The sequence below is a fragment of the Centruroides vittatus genome, unplaced genomic scaffold (assembly GCF_030686945.1).
Source record: "Centruroides vittatus isolate TY-2023 unplaced genomic scaffold, ASM3068694v2 contig_986, whole genome shotgun sequence".
Taxonomy (NCBI): Eukaryota; Metazoa; Arthropoda; class Arachnida; order Scorpiones; family Buthidae; genus Centruroides; species Centruroides vittatus.
In genome coordinates, this window is record NW_027122655.1 from 1,280,670 (window position 1) to 1,304,714 (window position 24,045).

The 24,045-nt window shown below is 40.7% G+C and overlaps 1 protein-coding gene across 1 annotated transcript; it reads right to left on the reverse strand.

Moving 5' to 3' along the window:
- On the reverse strand, positions 1–23,271 carry LOC136986025 (uncharacterized). The gene is made up of 17 exons (XM_067283475.1): positions 23,122–23,271; positions 14,675–14,751; positions 14,472–14,601; positions 14,211–14,353; positions 12,500–12,602; positions 11,544–11,710; positions 11,336–11,479; positions 11,185–11,275; positions 10,968–11,116; positions 10,787–10,894; positions 6,283–6,366; positions 6,081–6,210; positions 5,096–5,211; positions 4,962–5,025; positions 4,783–4,897; positions 190–289; positions 1–116 (listed from the first exon to the last, which is right to left on the reverse strand). The coding sequence occupies exons 1-16, from the start codon at positions 23,192–23,194 to the stop codon at positions 241–243; spliced, it is 1,743 nt and encodes a 580-aa protein (XP_067139576.1). The 5' UTR covers positions 23,195–23,271; the 3' UTR covers positions 1–116; positions 190–240.
- Between the last annotated feature and the right edge of the window lie 774 nt (positions 23,272–24,045).

The window sequence follows — 24,045 nt, forward strand, 5'->3', positions numbered from 1 at the left end:
CTCGCCGTCATCTCCTTCGATCACGATGACCAGTTTTTTTTTCTGCACGGCTTCCTGCAGGTTGCTTAGCGCCCGATCCAGAGGAACGTCCTTAGTGCTGGTTCCTGCTTCCACGCCTGCGCCGAAAAATGACAAACGGTAATTAGACGGAGCGGATGAGGAGGGGATGGGAAGCGGAAGCAAACTCACGTATATAAAAAGCGCAGTCGTCCACGTCCAACTTCTTGCCCCAGTCTTCGGTCAGATCCAAAGTAGACAGAAGCACTTCTGTCCGCACACGTGAAAACCCCTGCGTCGAATAAGATGTTATAAGACCGGACGCTCGGCAGCGGTTCCGACCCCCATTCGTTCCTCCCGCGGAGACCGATTTCGTATTCGATATTTTCGTCTATGTACCTGGCGATTTACTGGCCCGAGGCCGTAAATCGCTCTGGCGCCGCTATTCGAGACCCCTCCCCAGCCTACGAGTATTTTATCTGTAACTAATATTAGTCTGGGAGTGGCCAATCTACGATACGTTACCTGGCAGGTAACGTATTGTACGATTTCCATTTATCGTCTGTCTTTTTCGATTGTCCTTTCGGTTTATCATCCGGTCATCCTTTTTCAATCAGCTATTTTACATTTATTCTAATCTTATAATCGAGTTGAGTTGATGATGATGATGATGATAATAATAATAATAATAATAATAATAATAATAATAATAATGACTCTCCCGTGGTCACCACCTGGTCGTGGTGGGAGAGCCCAGTAATTTTACTGATCCATAGGGCAATGCAGGCTGGAGCATAAGCTCCTGGTAGGGACACCCATGCCAGTAAGGTCTATGGGGAGAAATGAAGCTAAGAGTGACCACACCCACATTCTGTGGAGATATTTATTATGGTAATAACTAGATCAAAGTGTGATACCGGCTCGGACGTCGCCCGGGTTAACAAGGTCCGCGTTCGTGGGTTAGGCAGAGGCTCACGTTCGAAAAATAGGCCACAGTCTCCCTTGGTTACCGGTGGCGAAAGCAGCACCGGCCCAAGCATGGCTACTGCAATGCCCTCAACAGATGTTAGGAACAAACCCAGCCTTGGTGTTTCTGTGGCAATGCATCCACAGACCACAAAGGCTGGAAAACCACGCCAACGGATGAAATGGACAGTAGAAATGAACAAGTTTATCATCCGTAGTTACTACACCATCACAAAACTCGAAACAAACATGACAGCATACAGACAACAACTACACCATAGATTCACACAACAGTATCCTCACCTCACTGTCACCAAACAAAGGGTTGTTGATCAAAAAAGAACAATTATACACAACAACCTTATTCCACAAACAACACTTGAACTTATCAAACAACAGGTTGCTGATCAAATACATCAACAGACAGAAACATCTAACATTAATGAAGATCATGTAACCTGTCAGGATAATCCAGCAACAAGCATTGATAATAACACACATACAACAATTACCACTAATGATACTACAGACATTTCCTCATCCATCACTGATAACATAGACATGGATTTAGTTAATACACTCTCACATATATTTCAGGAAACACTCACTGTGCAGGCACAGATCCCACACAACGACCACGCAATATACAGGCACAGATCCCACACAACGACCACGAATACCAAAAATCAACACGTCAAAGGAAGTAGGAAAAACACTAAATAACGTAAACACTCCCTTACTACCACACTACATTCATTCAATTTCTACACTCGCAGACATTCATACATTAGTTTATGCTGGAGCAGTCACAGTAGTGACACACCATGGGCTGAAAGTACAATCACAGACAAACACACAGAAAACAAAATTCTATCACAAGCCTGCCTGGCAGAGAAGAATAGAAATACAAATAAATGACATTAGACAGCAATTAGGCAAGCTGACACAATACGCTAAAAACAACATAACACCCAAATTAAGGAAACAGCTCAAAAACATTTTCAAGAAAATAAAAACACACACAAAACATGAACATCACAACACACACATTACAGAATACATTGATACACTAAAACAAAAACTTGCTGCCAAAGCACGTAGACTCAAACGATACAAAACATGTACACTACGAAAACAACAAAATAAATTATTTACAAACAATGAAAAACTCTTTTACAGACAAATTAATAACAAAGCAAACACTGATACACAGCACAGTGGCACACCAACAGAAGAAGAACTCACAACGTATTGGTCTTCTCTTTGGTCCAGTGCTGTCACGCATAATGCTGATGCAGGCTGGATCGAGGAGGAGAACAGAAACTTGCACAACATACCAACTATGCCCTGTGTTGAAATAAGCATTCATGATTTCCAATACACTGTTAACAGAACACACAGCTGGAAGACACCTGGTGTAGACAACATTCACAATTTCTGGTACAAAAAGTTTACATCACTGCACCAGGAACTAGCTAAACATCTAACACACATCATCATCAATCCACAAGACATGCCAAATTTTCTTACCCAGGGCATCACCTACATGAAACCTAAAAACAACAATACCACAGACCCCACACAATACAGACCAATTACATGTCTTCCAACACTCTACAAATTATTGACATCCTGTATCGCAAACAAAATATACAAACACGTTGAAGAACACGACATTCTAACAGAACAGCAAAAAGGTTGTCGTAGAAACCACAGGGGATGCAAAGAACAGTTACTCATAGATTCAGTCATTCTACGGCAAGCACACAAACAACACAGAAACATACACATGGCATATATAGACTACAGAAAAGCATTCGACAGTGTTCCACACAGTTGGCTGCTACATATTCTACACATGTACAAAATACATCCATCACTCATTGCATTCTTTCAAAACACTATGCAGCACTGGAGAACAACACTACATCTCAGGGTTAGTAACACTTCCATACAAACAAACCAAATTTTTATTAGGCGAGGAATATTTCAAGGAGATTCCTTGAGTCCTCTCTGGTTCTGCTTAGCCCTGAACCCATTATCCAACATGTTAAACAACACGCAATATGGTTACAATATCAGACACGAAAAAACAACACAGTTTACACTGTCACATCTCATGTACATGGATGACATAAAACTTTATGCATCCACACAAAAACAACTTCATCAACTCCTACAAATCACACATTCATACACCAAGGACATACAAATGGATATTATTACACCCATCTAAAAATTCTCTAATTAGCCTGGGAAGAGGGAGACCTCATTCTTGCACCCGATGAAAGGGGTGACAAATCTAACACATTTGAGAAATTCTTTAGATTGTAGAGTTTAAAGAATTTTTAAAATGTAATAGATTGGTCACTCGGTATGATAAACCATTACCTATGATAACCTTTGTAAATATAAATCAGATACTGTAATATAAAATAATATAAAGGTTAGAAGTACGAAATAATCTAATAATCTTAATTTTTGCCGCTATTTTTTGCCCGAGCAAGGCCGCTAGTTAAATTGTATTCGTTTAATTTATTTAAATATCGTTAATCCAGGACTAAAACTTTAGCAGGCATAAACATCTTGAAAGCTAAGTGTGTTTACTATATGGTGGCCAGCCCCGCTCTAGTCTGATGGTTGTCGATCTTGTCGGTATTCTCGTTTAGTAATAAGTTAGATTTAAAATAGCTATAAGTTAATTAAGTTAAATTTAAGTTATTACTGCATTCGCTGTTTTTTCTAGTTGTTTCCATTAGGTTATTCCGCTTCTTACCAGGCTGGTTAGCTTAGTTTAGTTTGAGGCCTTTACTTTAAGCATTAAACTTTACCCTGTCTAACTTTTATGTAGCTGCACTACTTATCGGCTTATGCTACAATTCCGGCTTTGCAGCCTAAAATTTGCAGGCCAACATTAATAGTAGTGGGAGTCGTAACCTTACACCGCTCGGAGGGATCCTTCCTCTCCCCTCTCTTCCACCGGCTAAACACTTTGTGTGAGGCCGTTGTCTTTAGTAAAAAAAAAAAAAAAAAAAAAAACATAGAGAGAGATCTTTCCCGTCCTACGGGATTGGATAATACTTCTCGCCGGTTACTCGACTACGGGCTACGGGGTAACTAATCAGAGTGCAGTTTACTTCCCGGTACACAACGTTTTGATTTGGGATCACCAACCCCTCACTATAGGCCTATTTTATTACGAAAACTTATTGGCCGAGACTCGATCTCTGGGCCGATTGGGAACAATGCCAAAAAATTTTCCTTAACCTTGATAAAGTTAACGGAAATAGACGAAATATGGAACGACGAGGTGAAATACGCAGAAGACGGCGATGGATCGTGCCCTACGGTCCGAGTAACTCCTTTCCATTGAAAGATAACGCGCCTATACAGTTACAAGACATTATACACGAATTAATAGTAGGTCCACTTCGCCCACACTAATGTAACGAAATACGTTAGCCTATACAATTATTTTTTCATAAATGCAAAACTACGTCGTCAAATGCGGTAGATTTGCAGAAAAACTCTGGCGTAATATTATTATACCAATTTATAAGGGTATAAATGCGACTTAAAACTCGCAGGTCGGGATGGAAAAAAGTCTCCCGTACTCGAAAGTTGCTAGGCGGGGTTTTTTCCTATCCGTTTGGAATTTTCGGCCAGAATCTCTTTCTTTTCGGGAAATTCGTTTGGCCCCGAGACAGTTGACGTCGGAGGGAGGAACGAAGCCCGGGATAAAAATTTTTTCCTACGGTTACGTGCTTGGCTTCCCGATCGCGCCCGATCCCCGGGAAGGAAGAAATATCCTCCACTCACGTGCATCCGTCAGCCTCCACGCAGAATTGCGCGCAGTCTTCCTCGGAGTCCACGTTTTGGACTTCCTTCTCCAATTCTCTGGGTTTGTCGTGCTCGTCGCTCTCGGTGAATCTTTCTGCAAAAAGAAGGAACGTTACGTCTTCCGAGGTCTGCGCGGAGGAGGAAAAAAAAAAGCTTACTCAGAGCGGGAACGCGTTCCAGAAGAAGTCCCAGGACGCTTATCATTCCGGGTTCGAAATCCACCTGGAAGAAGAGGAAGCGAAGTGTGGGCGGGGAACGGCCGACCCGCGGCCCTATCTCTCACCCGACTTACCCGCAAGAAGGGCAGACGCAGCGAAGACACTTTGGCCTGCGTGGGTATGGAAGTCCTCAGTTGCTCCCTGACGACGGCTGCCACGTCTTCCGCCGCGGTCACTGTTTCGACGCTTCCTGCGGGTAACAATAAGAATGAAACGGTCGGGAGGGAAAACAAGGCAAAGGCAAAATAAGTTTCCTAGACATGACAAAAACAAATTTTCCCAAACCCAACGTCTACACAGGCGGACTCGGACTAATTCGATTAATTAAGAGGACGGCACGTAATTTTCGGCCAAAAATAAATAAATTTCGTCGTCGATGGAAGGGTCGACTAGTTTCGGGAATAACGTTCCTACCAGAACCGGAAACATATGGCGCGAAATTTCGCCGGCCAAGGTTCAAAGTTCACTTTCCTGGCTAAGAGGCGGAAGTCGAAACCGACGCCTATAGGTAAAATGACTTTTCTTACTCGGCTCGAGCTTGTCGCTTACATTCCGAGAGAAATTGTCGCCCGTCGTCGATATCTTCCTAATTCGGCCATCACCAGCGGCCATTAACCACTTTGGATTGACCAACTCTCGGAGGTACGCTAGTACACATTGATTCATATAAATTCTTTCATTTTCAACCCGATTTTCATCACATTTCACTCTTTTACCTCCAATACGGGTGCGATACGAGTAACGGTTTTGCATTTCTAATTTTGTCTAAAACATAAATTTTTGAAGCACTCGATAAGTACTTAATTAATATTAAACAAATCTTTCGTTAAGTATTTACTTCGTTGGTTATTTGTTCGAGTGGCTAAGCTAGCAGAATATATCGGTTTTTCCCCTTTTTTAAATGATCGAACGCTTAAATAGCGCTTAATTTTCAATTTGATTTCAATTCGTTCCGCTAACTGCTTCTGTCTACCGCCTTAAAATGGTGCGGAAAGGGAGGACTCTGGTTTCCGGACGGCAGAACGAGCATTGGAAAGGAACGAAAGGATATAGAATTACCCGAAAAGGTGATGAGGAAGTAGCTCTTGCGCGAGGGAACTCCCGCGCAGTCAGAGACGTCGAAGGGACCGAACCGGAAAGTGGGAAATTTGTCGTAGGCGAACAAGTTGTAGATCAGCCGAACTCCGACCTGCAAAAGACGACAGAAAGTGTTCCGTCAGGCTGCACCGTGGAAAGCGGACAATAGGGAAGAAGTACCTACCCCTTGATCGTCGTAATCGGCAACTTCCACCCGGACCGGACTGGCCCCCTCCACTTTTCCGTCCACCGCCACCGACCAGTAATGCTGAAAATAAAAGAAACCAGATAGCTTTTACGGGTAACCTTCGAGACCACCGCGACTTTCCGATAAAAGAGAAGGACGGTTAAAAACCGGGGGAAAATAGCGGAACCCGTCGGTTATTGGAAAATTCAAAGAACAAGAACCGGGCACTCCCATGCCCGAAAAAAAAAACGCGTCTGAAACAGGGCCGAGCTATTCCCAAAAATCCCTGGGTTTTTCGACCGCCCGGATTCTCTCCCGGTGCCCCCTTGGTAGGCCGAAGCCGTAACGGCCCGGGCCGTCTGACCGGCATTAATTGTTCAGACGATTTAGACTGCAAAATAATTTTTTTAATAGGCTAGTTTCGACCGACGTGGGTACGGACGAAGCGGAAGTATTGGATTCCTTGGCGGTAGATGGCATCTTAAACAACACGACGGGCAGTTTGACTTTGATCGAACGGAGGCGGAAGCCATCAAAGTTGGGATTTGTGGAATAGAAACATCGTAGGCATATTAGCGTTTCTTCTTATAGCTAGTGATTTTACGCATGGAAGAATTCAATTAATCTTAAGAGATAAATAATTTATTAGAAAGGTCCTTTTGCTGGGTCCGCGCTTAAAAATAAATTGTTTAATTTCCAGAGAAGTAAAGTTTACAAATTTTATCATTTATAGTGGAATACCAATTAAGGAAATATTTACCCAACCGGTAGAATTTATTAATATGGAACAATTACGGGTAAGGTTGGACGTAGAAAAGGATAAACACAAACAGGGATTTGTTAATAAAGACCTAACAGTAGGTTCACCTATTTAGAATCGGTGAACCTACTGTTGAAAGGATATTTCGGGACTGGCTTGAACTAAAGAACACTATTAAATGGTAGGGAAGGAATACGGTTAAAAAAACTTGCCAGATATTTTCAAAGACCCGATGTTTGAAAATTTAGATGCATCGTCGACTAGTTAAACACTCGTAAACTTCTATATGCTTCTAAAGAATCGTTTGTAAAGAATTAGATACGCATAAGATAAATCCAAATGTCTGGTACAATTTTTTAACTGTTTAAAAACGTTATTTCTGACGTCTGGTATTCGTCTAATGAATCTGGAAATTCCAAATCTTTATATTTGTTTTCCTCCATAACTTCATTTTGTTTACCGAATTAAAATAATTTTCGAGCATCTTTCATTCGTGTGTCGTTTAGCTACACATCAAACGGAAGTTCCAGGGAGTCTTTCATACAGAGCATACATACGTGTGGGTTTGTTTATCCGAGAACATAGTCCAAACCAGACAAATTGTCTAAGCCAAACAAATTCGCAATCCGAAAAATCCAGTGAATAAAACCGTCGAAATCCGGTAGTTTTCTTCACGTAACGCCTAAATAGGGTCCGGCTTTCACGGGATGCATTCCCCTGGGCAGACCGCTGGCGTGTGGCGTTGCTTTAACCAAATAACCCAACTGGCGATTATTTATTGTGCTGCGACTTTTCGTCCGAATGTTCTCGGTTCTTTTAACGGTGTTCTTGCCCCCGTATATCAGACTTTTCCCGTTAGCAATAGAGTCGTGTCGGTCAACCATCTAACTACTTTCTCGAGATTAAGGAAGCGCAGACAGAAAAAAACGAAACGGCAGTGGAAATTTATAGGTCTACAATTCTTTTCAAATTGCAGCCCAATAATTTTGTTATAAACCCAATATTTACCAAACAAAATTATTGGGCTAACAAACTTATAACAAACTTTCCACGTAGTTTATGCAAGCTGATGCCAAAAGTTAAAGACATTATCACACAAAAGCAATTATTCTCGCATTTTTACAGAATATTTTATTTAAACAAGTGATACGAAGTCTTCCGAACGTTAAGGTTAGAAACGTCGATCACCTGCCAGGCCATCACAACCCGTCTAACATGGATCACTTTTAAAATATTAATAGTAGACCGGAGTTAGTACTCGTTGACCGTCTTCTTCTCCGGGAGGAGGTCAACGACTATTGATTACTTCTACCTCTTCCTCGACAATGCCGTCTTTCTATCGGACCAGCAGTACTGTGTCATTAGAATGGAAAAATTACATAATACCAGGTTACCGGCCGCACAAAATATGTTTTAAGTGGTTTTCCAGGGTGCCGAGTTTAAATATTTGGTGCGTTTTTGGCGAAATTTGATGGGTTGCGCAATGTAAAATTTTGTTACTCTAGCAGGACAAAAGTCATAAAAATAACATACAATATATTCACTTATAATCTTTTAAAATGATTCCGATACATCAAACGAGCCATCCACAAAAAACTGTAAAGCCATACGGCCCGCTCGTATTGTTAATCGTTGTTCAAAAACCGATTAGTTGGAGAGTTGGAACGGTGAAAGTGGCTTTCTGATGTTCGGTTGCGAAATAAAATATTTTGCAGGTATTTCACCCAATCACCGCGGAACGTTTACATCCACGGTGACTCGGTATGTACTTTAAGTTTAAATTTGTCCAACCTTTAGACTTCTAACGAAATACCTCCCGTCTGTATTGGCAAGTTAATAGGAAATTAATTACAATTAACGACTGTAACAGACTGCCAAAAATTTTGTACATTTTTTATATTTTATCATCTCAAATATCTACAGATCTCGTACGATGAAATTTCGAATAATGAACTTTTTACGGGTAACGTCGAGACGAGAATTATACGACGATACGATACGATGACGAAATGGGGCAGCATAAAAATATTACATTTTCCAAGCAACATGGAAAGGTACGAATAATTTTAAAATGGTTCGACCACGTAATAGTGATGTTCTTGGGGTTTATGTGCAAGTAAGATTGATGGAATGTGTTTTACATATTGGGTATCAATTGGATGTATAGAAATCGAAGTTCCGACAATAGAAATAGTTGCGATAGTACGTAAGGTATAAAATTACGTTTTTTTTATGATTTATTGTAAATATTGTAAATATAATTCGATTACAATTAAATTGTTCTATTCTTAATATAAACTTGTCTGGCTAGATTGGCGAAATCTTACACCGTGCGTTGGCAGATTACAGTTTGATATTCGGCCGCGAATGGTACAGTTTCTTAGGGTGCGACTATGCAGACGCAAGTGAACGAATTTTCCGAGTGAGCGAGAATATGTCGCGAGAAGAGGCGAGATGCGATAAATATCAAACCTGTCAGATATGTGCGAAAACCAGAAATTCGCTCTCGCCAGCGAGATTTCTCGCTTCTCGCTTGTTCATGTTTTTCTTTGCCAGAACTATACCGCTTGCAACCGCTCGCTACTAAATTCGCGTCTGCATAGTCACCCTTAGAGTTAACGATTACGAAAAAATATGTCTGATCAGATTGAAGATCTATTTTCAATCGGTGTCTGCTCGTCCAACGAAACTGTGCCATTTCGTATGGCGATAAACCTGACGGAATAACCTAACTCTTTATATGGTTTTCGCTTTAATGTTTGCTATACTATCTAGTTATATAAATCAAATACTAAAAGTTATCATAGGTAATGGTTTATCACACCGAGTGACCAATCTAACACATTTTAAAAATTCTTTATTCCTCTACTGTACACATTTCAAAGAATTTTTAAAATGTGTTAGAAGAATTGGCCATATAAACCCTCACGTAAGGTAACTTTTCTAGTTATATAAATCAAATACTATAATATAATATAAAAGAAAGTTTAGAAGTACGAAATAATCTAATAATATTAATCTTTGCTGTTGTTATTTTCTGTCCGAGCTACGCCGGGCTCACCTGCTAGTAATGAAATAAAACTAAACCGGTAGCGGGTAGCGCCTTACCGGCCGATCCGCGACCGGCAAGACGGAGTTTCCGGAGTTTTTTGCCAGCCCGTAACACCCGAACAAAGTCCTCCCGGAAAGCACTCTTTTCCGGGCAGAGGACCCTTCCGTCGCGTTGCGTTATTCCGTTAATTCTTCCCTCTACAAACACGTCGCCGGTCCGGTCGCCGCGGATGGAAAACGGCAAACGACACAGTCGTATTCCTCGTCGGTTCCAACCACAACCAGTGACCAACCTGTCACTTTCGTCCGTACTGTGTGCGATTTTATCTCGCGGAGAAAAAAAATGGTGAACGGTTAGTCTCGTCCGTCTAGCGTAGTAGCGCAGTGGAGTCGGCAATTTTGGGGGAGCCAAGTTAAACGGATAAAAAGCTTTTTAATGCCAATTCAATAAAATTCCCACGTTACGAGACGTCCACTTCATTAATAGCGTAGAAATAGAAGAAGCGACACAATATAATAAAAAACGAATATTAATTAGGAAAAGATTTTTGAAAAAGTTTTTAGTTTCTTTTTTTCTCTTCGGAGGGTGCCGGTCCACTCCGGGTGCGCCACTCGTCTAGACTCCGCCCGTCTACGCTCTGACCTGAGGGGTGCGGAGTGGACAATTGTTTGACCGGAAAGGACACTCACGTTAGTGTAGTAGTAAGTGTAGACAGTCCTGGCCGGTCCTTTCTTTTCTTCCGATGATTTCGGTATTACGGTCTCCCACACGTCGCACAACATTCCTCGAACGTAAGACTGTCGGAAAAATCTCGGTTAAAATCCAAAGCGGAAGGCCGGCTTTCGCCTGTGGATTATAACTCGTACCCACCTGTCCCAGGTAATAGAAGTTTCCTTCTCCTCCCAGAATTTCTTTGGGCTTCTTCATGCTTCCGATCAGTCCGTCTTGAAAGCTCTCCAACGTCTGGCCGCGGACGGGAAAGGCGTCGCATTTTCGGTCGGCGGTCACGTACATCATGCCTGAAAAAGACCCAAATGGGAAAATTAGAGAAAGGACCGGGGAAAGCGTCCGCCCGGGGAGTACTCACCCGTGTTAAAGTCGTAGACGGTGGACTTGGACCCGTCCGGGCCTCCGCGGACGTCCAGTCTGGCCAATCTCCTGTCGTAGTGGTACCACAGCTGGAAAAAGAAAAGGGTGAGCCGGGACGGAGTGGGCTCCGAGCGGGAGACGAAACTTACCCTGAATGGAACGATGGTGTCTGTATTCGTCTTTTGGTCGTTGGTCAGGTTGCGAAATTCCCCGGAGACGAAGAATTTTCCGGAGCGAGGGGGCGGATCCGGGCCCTGGTTAAGCAGTCCCTGGCATCCGTATCCTGACGGAGGCTGTGCGAAGAAAGAGGGATTAGAGAAGGATAATGCGGGGACGGCGGACGAACGGAAGTCTTACCCGGAGCAAGCGGCTGTCGAAAACGAAAGTCCTGAAGACGATGTAGTCCAAGGTCTGCTCGAACATCCCCTCGTCGGTGTCTTCCATCGGCTTTCCTTTTCCGTACAGTCTGACTCTGATCGGAACCATTTGCCGGCTGACGTTGGTGGGCGTAGCCCAATTCTCCTCTGAAAACATGCAAATTTTGGCTTTCCGTCTGTAGCGTTTCCCACCACTCCCGTAGAATTTGGCCAAATTCTATGGGGTGGTGCCTGCGAAGAATCCTCTCCGCTGCCCAAACTAAGACGAGAGGGAATTTGTTGACCTTTCGTTCGACCGGTGCGCGCGATAACGGACCGTGGTAGAGTGGCGGGCTCGTTCTTCTCTTCGCAGTAAGTTAAAAGACGAATAAGAGGCCAAGGCGGCAGAGCTCAAGATTAGTTCGAGGTTTCGTCGTCGACCGAGAGAGATCTGCCGAAAGGGGTGTGGCCCGAGAGTTTTTTTAAATGGGAAAACCACCACCGTTTTGGTCTTAACGCGCAAAAATATCTAAAGAATGGGTGCCCGGGCCTTACCAGAAGCGGTTCCGCGTCGGGCCGTACGAAAAGGCAAAGATGTCGGTCCGACCGGGCGGCGGGCGGCCATGCGAAACGAAACGGAAGCCGAAACGCGGTGGTATGGAATTTATACCTTAAGATGGGGAGAGAAGATCCTTTAACGGCGTTTAAATTATCGTTTCTAGAAAGACTTTTACCGGGTCCCTCCGCCTAACATTTGGTGGTCGGATTCCGCACCTAATCCCGTCCGGAAAATTCCTTGGGTGGCCTTCCGGGTTTCCTTCTCTCTTTACTTTAAGAACACTTACTTAAAATCGGCCCAACGTTGGCGAAACGGAACGCCATGGACGGAGGTAATCGGCCGGTAAAGTTCCGATAAAAGGTAGGTTAGATTCGGGCGGGGAGTGCCGAATAACTTACCGGAGAAGAAGTAGTCGACCTGAATGTCGTCGTTGGCCCAGTAGTCGCCGTTGAACTTGTGACAGCGAATGCCTTCCACCGTGTCCTTCCCCACGTATTGCATCTAGTAAAAAGTAAAAAACAAAGAACCAACGGTTAACGGAAACCCACTAAAGTCTCTTTTTAGCCACTTCATCGAATGCCTGCTCTATCATAATAATCACAGATAGTAGAGCAGCAATCCAAACTCTAAAGCAATATAATGACTTTGGATTGGCATTGGATACGAAAACTATGTTTCAGAAAAGCAGACTAACAATAAAGATGGAATTAAGGGCCGACTTCTTGGCCAAAGAGACAGTACAACTGCCAATAATATCATATTGCGGGATCTCTCTGTCATATATCAAAAAACTGCTTAGGCAAGAAACATTTGTCCGGATATACGGTGAATAGGGTAGACACACCTTCCGGCTACTCCTAAATGTGAAGAAAGGAGTAACAGAATTAAAGTTACGCTAGACCACCCGAGGACACAAATCTACTCGGGACATTCCAACACCAAAGAATATCTGGCAAAACTTAAGAAAAGAGAAAGCACGGTTTGTGAATGTGGTGAAGAAATTCAAAGTTTAGACCATCTAACGAACGAATGCCTCAGATTCGAAAGAGACAGGATGCAATTGCGCCTGCTGGAAACGCAAAACGGTAATGCATTAAGTACGGACTTGTACCACCTAATAAGACAAAATGCTATTTTAGGTAGGGCCTTTTCGCGAAAAATCCTGGCGTAAGTGTTCGGGAAGTGAGCTGCTTCCCAACACTACAGGCGACAAGTAGTCACAATCGTCAGTGCGGCAAGATCCTACGTATGTTACTTTTATGATTGTACTTTTCTTATATTTGTATGTTTGATAAATGGATTGTAAGTCTAATGTTTACTTAGAAATAAGGAGACGTTTTCCTTGCATTGTCTATGCGGGACAAGGACGACTCCGATCCTATAAGGGGAAATGACCACCATCTAATGATAAAAACAAAAATCCCGGAGTCTTCTGTCCGGCGGTTCGTTAAATACTCTAATACATCCGAAGCGCCGTCTATCAAAATTTTTCGGGCGGACGGCCAGACGACATATCCTAGATTAGGCCCGATATAGGGACAACGGCACACCGGGCCACTAGAGCAAGTAGTCCCATCTGGTCGCTCTTTTCCTAATTCTCGAGGGACCCTTTATCGACAAACAAAAAATTCGTGACCGGTAGCCTATTTTTCAAATATTGATATAAAAGAAATTTGTAAATCTGACGCGCAGTTCGGCATCGCCCTTTCCCACTTGTTATCTGCAAATCCTGCCGAACCTAAGAGTACAAAAAGTTTCTTCGACGCACAGGCGTATTTTCTCGTTTTAGGTGGTTATTTTCTAAAACCGAACGATCCGACGGCCGGTTCGAATTATTTGGAATTCGGCCTATAGACACGACGACGGTTTTCGTCCGTCTCTCGTATCTACGTGGCGGTAAAAAGAGAAAAAAGCCTCTCTCGCGCGCGTCTATTTCTGAGCAGGATTTTTCTTCCAACACCTACCGCCTGGATCTTTCTTCCGAACTCGATTCCGCAGTCGGTTTTCGGCTGCGGCCGCGTAAACTACGGGCCGGACCCGGACCAAACGTTTTCTTTCCCGTTTGTCGACGTGTCCGTTTGCGGAAAAGGTTACTTCGAGTGCACTTACCTGCGGATTGTCGGCGCCCGATCGGAGTAAAGAAGTGGGACCGAAGTAAATGGTTTTTCCGCCAGGCGAATACAGCCAATTGGTGAAGTTGTAGTTGAGCAGGTAGTCGGAACTTCCCGCCTTCTCCACCCGACAGGCGCCATCTGCGGAAAGAGAAAATTTGGAAGGGTCCGGCATATTTCTTCCCCTTTTCCGCCAGGCCACTTCCGTGGGGAACGGAAGCGTGGGCCCGGAAAGGAGGAGAAGCCGAAAGACGCTGACCTTTGAGCACGACGATTTGATCCTGGGTGGGGTAAAAGAAGACGCTTTCCACCTTTCCTTTCCGGATGATTTCCACTCGGGTCAGGTTCTTGGCAGCGAAGTAATACTCGGTGACGTATATGGTCTCATCCTGCAAACGAAAAAAATACTTTCGAACCTCTTCTCTTCCGGAAACCGGAAGAGAAGAGGCCGAAGGAGCTCACCTGCGGTCTGTTGTTAATTTCGATCTGAGCCACAAAACCGTTTCGCATCAAGTTGGTCACATCCGGAAACGAAGGATCTGCAAAGCAATGGAAATTACCAATCTGCTACGTGAGAAGTCGTCGAACATTTGGTGACGTCACGGTCGACTCGAGTCGTAAGTCGAAGTGGAACGTCGAGTAGTTTGCCAGGCATATTTCTAAAACCCATTGGCTGATTTGCCCGTGGGCATCCGGGTGTTATTGGTTGGCAGTGGGTGTAATAGTACCGTTACGTAATGGTTGTCGGTGTTTATTTGTTTGCTTAAAATATTTCGATGTTTTCTAAAAGGAACTTATATTCTTTAACTGTATATTATTTTAAACATGAACAGTTTTAAAATATTTTTAATCTTTAAATATGCAGTCAATTTTTACGTCTTAATTTATTTAGAAATTACACCCAATTAAATTATATAAAAATTTGTAATATTTTCGTGCAAAGTACTTTATATATATTACGCGCAGGATTTAGGATGTTTATTTAGTTATTTATTTCATGAAATTCCTGTATATTGTTATATTACAATAAAATATTTTCTATAATTTAGTTTTTTTGTCTATTTCCAAACACTTCCAGCCACTTCGTTTAACTTGTAAATATTTACAAAAAGAAATCTTGGAATCCGACTTGACTAACTTTATCTAAAATCTGCATTATCAAACATTTTAATTCGCAATCGTTTCTACTAGAAGAGGTGAAACGAACGGCTGCAATCTCCTTCCAATTTGTATTAATAGGAAAATTATATCACTTTCTTTCTAACACAAATGTTAATTTCGCTCTTTTCTTAATCCTTTCTTGGAACAACTCTAAAGAATTTTTTTTTTGCACCAATATTAATAATTTACTCTTGGAATAAAAACTACAACAATTTCGTATTTATCATTTCTTTCTTCGATAATTCATTTTCTTTTTTAAGATTGATTATTTCTATAATTTAAAGAATTTCTCCAAGTTATTTCTACCGTCGACAGTTCGGTCATTCTCTCACAGATGTGATTCCATCCGTATCTTACGTAACAAATTACGAAGTTAATAAATATAATACAATTAAACATATAGAAATAAAAATATTTATATAGTGAATGTAATTTAATTATAAATTCAAAAATAATTAGAGACTAAATGAAAGGAATGCAGTATAAGTATGATTTAACCTGTAAATCTTATACAGGGTGGGCCAGCGAAAACGAAACGGCAGAGTGTTCGTGTTCCAAGCAAAGCGCTCGGACAGGTCGATTTTACTGTCGAGGGGACATCTTTTGCAATAAAGTTTTTGCAATTCTGAATATTAACTAAACAAACATTTTTTTCGAAATAAATGTTTGTTTAGTTAATACAAAATAAATGTTTTTAAAATTTTTTGTTGTCTGTTGTATTCAGAATCGCAAAAACTTTATTGCAAAAGATGTCCCCTCGAGAGTAAAATCGACCTGTCCGAGCGCTTTGCTTGGACGAACACGAACACTCTGCCGTTTCGTATTCGCTGGCCCACCCTGTATATAAAATTCTCCTGTCACAATTTTTGTTACCGTACTCCTCCGAAACGGCTTTACCGATTTTTACCAAATTTTATATGCATACTCAGTAGGTCTGAGAATCGGCTACTATCTATTTTTCATACCCCTACACCATTTCCTTCCTTTCAAAAATATATTTATATATGGATTAAGGCTTTTATGTCCAACAGATGGCGCTACCTTCCGACGACCTAAGTTTGCTTTTCTGTGAAGCATTCTGCTTTTCTGTGAGAATGGACTGAAGCAGATCATTTTTATCTATCTATATAAATAAAATATTTAATATAACGTATAATACGTATAATATAAGTATAACGTATAATATAAGTATAAATAAAATATAACGTTCGTTTGTTCCTACCGATTCCTTTGAAATTTTGACACAACGTTGCATTCGAATACGCACGTGTTTTTATATAATATACATGTCGAAATTCCCCCCAGTGGGAAGAGATGGACGGGATTAAGGCTTACCGTGAAGAACTCGGCTTCTATTATACTATTTTACATGCGGTTTTTTGCATTTTTAATAGGTTACGTCAACAGAATATACACTAAAAAGGGATTTTTTGAAATACCCCCACGGGGAAAGTGTTATACATTTATAATAGATACATTTTGAGCCACAACAACGCGTGGCCGGGTCAGCTAGTTGTTATTTATAATAACGATGTTATATAAAATAAAAAAATATTTTAAGGCATAAATAAAAAAAATATTTTGTCTCGGTTCACGCGAGAAACATATTTATATGTTAGATTTACAAATGGAAAGTCTAAGGAGCAATTATATTTTAAGAATTCGATTAATTTTAGCAGCCAAATCAATTATCTAATTTCTCAAAAAGTTTAAATGTCGACACCGAACTTATTACTTCGGCTGCACTTTAAGAGAGAAATGACTTACCGAATTCCTCAAACATTAATAACAAAATATTTTAAAGAAATGAATTAGAGTAAATATATAATGGTTAATTTATTAATATCGCGAATTTTCAATATTTCTTAAACTTTTGGTGCTCGGATACCATCGATAAATTGATTAAGTCAAGAATACTTAATTTAGTCCGACAGATATAATTATTAAAATAATAATAATTTATCTCGATTGCGTATGACGTATTATCGATATATATAAACCTATATGAATATCGATACGAAATCACAAAATTCGTTATAAATACTCACATTACATAAAAATTTCTTTTATGCGGTGTCCCATCTGCCTTCTCGATTTTTTTGCCGTATTTTTCCACGATTTTCGTCACTCGAGAGCGAAATCTGTATACTTTACGTCTGCCGTTATTAGAACAGTTTGGTACGGAACGACCTATCGTATTGTTTTTAAATAGTAAAATATAAACCAAAAAAGCCCGCTTACTTACAACTAGGGCGTGTAGGATTTTCATAGAATTGTTATGCGTAGTTCTTTCTATCATTACATTTATCGATACCTGGGTGAACTGTTAAGCTCCGCTCACGGGAAAACAAGCCAGTGGGTTTTAGAAATATGCCTTTGCGAGTCCGTTGGGTGAGGGACAGTTAGGACTTTATAACGTTGCCTGTTCCGGGCTGAACAACTTCCGCATTTATTTGGCCATAGATAAGCGCGTTACAAACAGAAAGAATTGCCAGTGGAGTAGTTTAGTAATATGACGGAGACGCTAGTAACGGCCAGGCAGCCGGATGTAACGCTTAATTTGTTGAACCAACGTAAAAATACAATATCTGGAAAAGTCGCTATCTCGTTTACGGTAAAAGGTAGGTAAAATTAAGGGAGGACTTCAATATTTTACCCCTACGCCCAGGGCACGGGTCTTGCAAAGCCGCAGATAAATAGAGAAAAGTAAAGATAAGCTCTATTTGTTCGTTTTAAATAATAACTAAATTATGTAATCGGCAGTTTTGATAACGAATTACTTTATTATAGGAAAATTAGTATGATTTTTTTTAAATATTAGACCTGTAGTCTATTACATTTAGTTACAGTATATACTTGTGTATATGTGTGTGTTGGAGATCAATAAAAATATAGCTCGTATACCGTGAGTTGAAATTAAACTAATGAATCTTTAACGTTTGTACATTAACATACAGCCCAGAATATTAAATATTGAAATAATCAATAGTAAACTCGGGAAAAAACTATGTGAATCATAAAAAAATCTTGTAACATGCATTAAATCTTTGGTAGGCATTCTTAAATGTTAATTTAAAAAGTTATATTTAAAATATGTGTTGGTATCAAATGAAAATAGAGGATGTCTATTAATTGTCTACAACCAAATGATTTAATTTATGAAACTTTTTCGTAGATATACGAATATAAATTATTTAATTGACTTTATTGAAGTTTATAAATCTGTTGGGGATGGTCGAAGGAAAACGGTTACGCGACCATAAATTGCCTCCGACGTCATGTGGAAAGCTACGGTATTGCCTAGTTTGCCTTAATATGTGATTGGAGCAGCAGCTCTTTGTTGCTATTAGCGGCGCACTGGAAGCTGGAAGGGGATTCGCTTAGAACAAACCGCCATATTGTTAAGGCAGGAGAGTTTGTTTTCTTTTCAACTCGACGTTGGAAAAGAGAAGGCACGAATAAAGAATAACGTAAAAACGACAAAGAAAACACTCGTTAGCTTTATTACAGGCAGCCTCATTTCCTACATGTTTTATCCGTCTATCTAACGTTTCTGGGAAAACCTTCGGTCTCAGTTTTCTCGATTTCTACTTAGCCAATCTGTATAAATGTTTTTTATTCGACTCTAAACAGAAAGAAAGAAAGCATTACAGTTATAAGAAAAAACCGGCCAGCGACATAATGTAGCCAAAAATATGCAAACCTGAAATTATGTTTATAAATTTACATCTAAAGTCAAAAATGACGAGCTGCGCGTTTTTGTTGTATTTTCGGGTTTAGCACTCGGTATATTTATCCGGCATTCTAGCCAGGGCTCATCTAGAAATATTTTTTGATGTTCCTTCTCAGGGGCAGATCTACATAGAAACTAATTGGCTTAAGCCCTGGGTCCCCAAATGTCGAGGGCCCACAAAAATTGAATTATTATAATAAATTTTAATACTTTTTCATTAACAATGAGCACTTATCGTATAATAAAAAATAGTTTAAATTAATAATATAATAATAATGATCATTTATAGTATTAATTTTTTTATTGTAATAATTCTTAATATAGGCCTAACAAAAATGGAGCCCCATTGAACTTCAATAAGCCCTACGCCCCGAAAAATCTAGACCCGCTCCTGCTCTTTCTGATTCTCCAACTCGAAGTTTTTATGTTTTGCGGATTTGAGTTACATGTTATTTAATCTGATGCGGTTCGGCCGGACTATATAATATCGAAAAATATCCTTGAAATTAATCATTTCCGCGGATATTTTTCAAACAGATATTGAAAAAATACAAAACGTAATTTTTTGACCGAGATAATGCTGAATTTTGTTTGTGGTATTATAAAAAATTGTCAAGAATGAAAAATTACAACTATACGACGAAATTTAACATCAAAAAATCTCTTACGATAAACAATGTTTTTGCCCAATGTCCTACGGAAGCCAGTAATCTACGTTAAAAGTTGGTTTGATAAGTTCTGCGATTTCCGTAGGCAGCACAGCTCTTTACCATTCTTGTGAATTAAAAATAAAAATATACATATACAGTACATATACAGTAAAGTATACATATACATATATAGTAAAAATATACATATACATTCTCAGGAACCAAATAGAAAATGCCGTCTTTTTGAAATGTGAATAAAAATGCTGTATTTTTTGTTGAAAATTTTATTTATCAAAATGCTCATTTTTACATTCAATTACACTTTCCCAATGGGAGAGCAGTTTGAAAATATCATTTATAGCATTAAAAATTGAGTTACTTCTTCCTTTATATCCGTGCGATTTGTAAATTGTTTTTCATTGTTGAGATATGATTATCGAAAGATAAAAAAAAGTGTGGTAATCCAACAGAGATAAGTCAGCGGAATAGCAATAATGAGATAAAAGTTTCCATCCCAATTGCATTATTTTATTTCTTGTAATTTCTGCAATGTGTGGGTGAGCTTTATCTTGTAAAAACAGAAACACATCGACGATTCGGCACAGAGCCTTAATTTCTCATCTACTCTTTGTAACCGTTCACTGAACAAATGTGCGAGTTTGACCAACGTTGAAGTACTCGCGACAAAGGTAGACTTCTTTTCGGGATCATTTATAAAAATGGTATTTTGAAACTGCTCTCCTGTAGAGAAAGTAATTGAATGCGAACATAATTATTTTGACGAGTAAAATTATTTTAAACGAAAAACATGTAAATTTTTATTGACATTTCAAAAAATGACATTATTTATTTTGTTACCTCATAGTTCTACTACTAGGTGCATTTTATTTCTATTACGAGTAGCGTGTGGCGTTAGTTAAATAAAAGAAGTTAAAAACACGTTTACCGTAATTCGTTATAAAATTTATTTCCTATGGTTAATTTTAAAGCTTTTCTAATGCACACACGAAGCTTTCGAGTTAATAAATAAATAGAAGCAGAAATGCTTGACGCATACGCTGGCTCGACTCGATTCTCGGGGACTGCCGCTTCGTTATTATAGCTCCACCTGGTTTTCGGGGTTTTACAATACGATAACCGTGCACTTCGATCATTACTTTTATCCATTCAATAATCTCAATTCGACTTATCGATTAGCCACGACATTTCTCGTCGATTTATTTTTCATCGTACCCTACGTAACGACGCTGGGTTTCGTGGCATTTAAAATCACTTTACGCCTACGGAAATAGCCATGATTTTAAGATCGTCCACCCATTCTTTTAGCCATATCGGCGACGCATTCACTTTTACTAAGCCGACGTTACGTACTGTACGTCGTCCAGCGAAAAGAGTTTACCTTATTCGGTCGATTTAACAGGTAATTAATACGAACGGAGCCGAGACCAGTCGTTACGAATACTTTTGATAACCACCAGCAGAACTTACCTAAGTTTTGTTTCTAGGTGACAATGTAAACTTCGTTATTTTATCTCCGCAACCGTAGTTACGTAGTTTCCTAGAATAAAAAAACTTCCAAAAACCTCTGAGTGGCTCGGCGTGAGGCACATAAATTACGGACGATGGCTTTAATGGAACGGCTGTATGCGGTGGTAAAACGGAATTCGCTTCACCACCGCATGGCTTTTTACGCATTTGACGAAATTCGTTCCTTGGTCTAGGCCTAAATCTTCATAAATACTATTGGCTGGTCACGCGGCCTTTTGGGGTGAGAAGGCACATATTCCTTTTTTTGTAAATCTTGGTAAAAATATATATATAAATAAGTAATAAATATGGTTAAGACTAGAAATACGGGTTATAAGTTACGAGTTACTTCAGAGTTAGGAAAAGGAAATGTTTTAGGACGACATACCGTAACGTGGTTAATTATTTTATGTCAGAAACGATCAACAAAGCATATAAAAGAAAAATGGTTCCCGGAAAATAAATTCTTTCCAAGTTCTTTTATACTTTTTCGTTTTAGTTCTCGTAATGTGTTTAAATATATTTTTTAATTACAAAATCGTTGTTTTAACTGGCTTAACTCGTTTTTTAAAAAGTTTTTAATTTACCGGGTAGCGGCTCAATAGAAAAAAATGGCGATTTTAATAAAGAAAACTATAAAAAAAATTTTTAAGATTAAAAATCGAAGATGGGAGATAAGGAGAGTCCAAAGTACCCGAGGCCATTTCTTTGCCTCCGACCGAAGTACGAGTCGTTTTTGATAGGGAATGCAAAATTTCCCTTAAGTTTAAAGCTGTCGGGATTAATATAGTCTTTATTATTCTGGACGATTTCGAAAGTTTTATCTTCCCTTCGTTTATTAAACTCTCCTTCCCCAGGCAGAGTAATTTTTTTACGGAAACAACTAGAAAATTTCCTTATCATCCCATTTATTCGGGGGCGTCCGTACATTGGGGCACGTGGCCTGTTTTTTGTCTGGGTTGTCCTTTTCCTAATCCCCGAGGGGCTCAAGCGACAGAAAATTCGCGACTTCTAGCCTATTGTGCAAATATAAAAGAAACTAACGAACGACGTTTGTTGCAACTTGGTGGTATGTCCACCAAAATCCCATTTCCCGGTTTTCCAGGCCTGAGTTAGCCCACCGGTGCAATCGGCGCCACCTGGTGGGAGCGCCCATCGGACGTCGAATTGCAGGGTTCGAAGCTCCCTGAGTAATGTACTGTATCGCGCCCCTTTTTATAGTTTGTGCCCCCTTTTCATATTCTGCGGTCGCCACAGCATTTATTCCATATATACTTTTTGAACGCACGCTGGGTTTAACCTTTTAAATCGGCCACCGTCCACCATTACGTTTCTCAGTCCAAGCGCCAATGTTTTTCCGTGGCTGGGGCAATGGACGACGTAAAAAGAAAGACGAAGGCCCGGCGGTTTCATCGACGGAAACCGTCGATAGAACGACCGGGCCTTCGTCTTTCTTTGTCGATTAAAGACCGATCGGCTACAAACGACACTCAGGATCGTACCCAATTCTAAACAACTCCCGAAGAATACTTAAAAGGTAATTTTCATAATTTGAAGTTCGAACGACGTATAACAACGATACCTAGAAGTATCTCGGTGATTTTTCTGGAGAAAATCCTAACTTCCTTTTCGGAAAATCCGGGTTATCGTTTTTTCAACGTAGACGTACTGTACAGTACGTGCAGTAAGCAAACGGGCGTATCCAAAGCAAACGTCCGTTTCTCCAGAGACCTACACTCGGGCCCTTAAGAGGCCGAGTGTAGGCAAAAGCCATCGAATCCCTACTCGGCCCTTCGATTCCGGTTAAGCCCGAGGAGAAAGGCAAACGCACTACTCACCGTCCGGGTCGTCGGAACGACCGGGGTGGATCCCCAGGCACAGGAGAAGAAGAAACGGCACCGCCACCTTCATCTCGACCACTTTCGCCAATGTCGTCGAAAGGGTAACGGATTCTCTTTTCGGGCCCGCGATTCCCACTCCCGCCGACAGGCGACGGAATCCGCCCCCCGCCCGGACGGACTTCGCCCCCATTCCAGATAACCAGAACAAAGGGGGGCGTCTCCTTATCGACCGCCGGAAATAACCTCCTCCTTTCGTTTCTGTTACGGAAGGTGCGCGTCCGAGTTTTTCCGGCGGCTTTAAATTCTCCCCTCCGCCCGAAGGTATCGGTCGGACGCTGCCCCGCGTACTTGCCAACTAGAGGCGTACGCCAAACGTCGGAGCGGTCATGGCCTGACGTGGGAATGGCGGTGTTCCCACCGGATCTGGTCTGCCCTGAGAGATTTTACTTTTTGCTCCGCTTTTTGTTTTCGGAAGGAAAAGACGAACCGTAGAAATGGTGGGTTATTTTTTAAAATCGAACCAAACACGTTAAACTTTGAAAATAAAAATATTATATCGATAGTATTTTTGACCATCCGATTCGGAACCCTTTCGTCCCGGGCCCGTTGCACCCTCCTACTCACTGTGCCGATTTCCATCTTATAGAGTTATTCTTTTCCCGTGCCTACTTCTCGTCGCGCTTTTGGTCGTTTGCCTACTTTTTATCTTTTTTATCCGGCACACCGGCCGTACGGAATCGCGCGATGTTTTAAAAAGTTCGTCGACGAAATATCCATGCCCGTACCGGTGTATTGAAAATAAACTACAGTAGAGCGTCGATAAGTGGAACCAATTGGGGACTGGGGTCCTTCCAGTTAATGATTTGTTCCAGTTTCCGACTTTGTACGAAAAAATACATTAATCTGTCCGATGTTCAAATT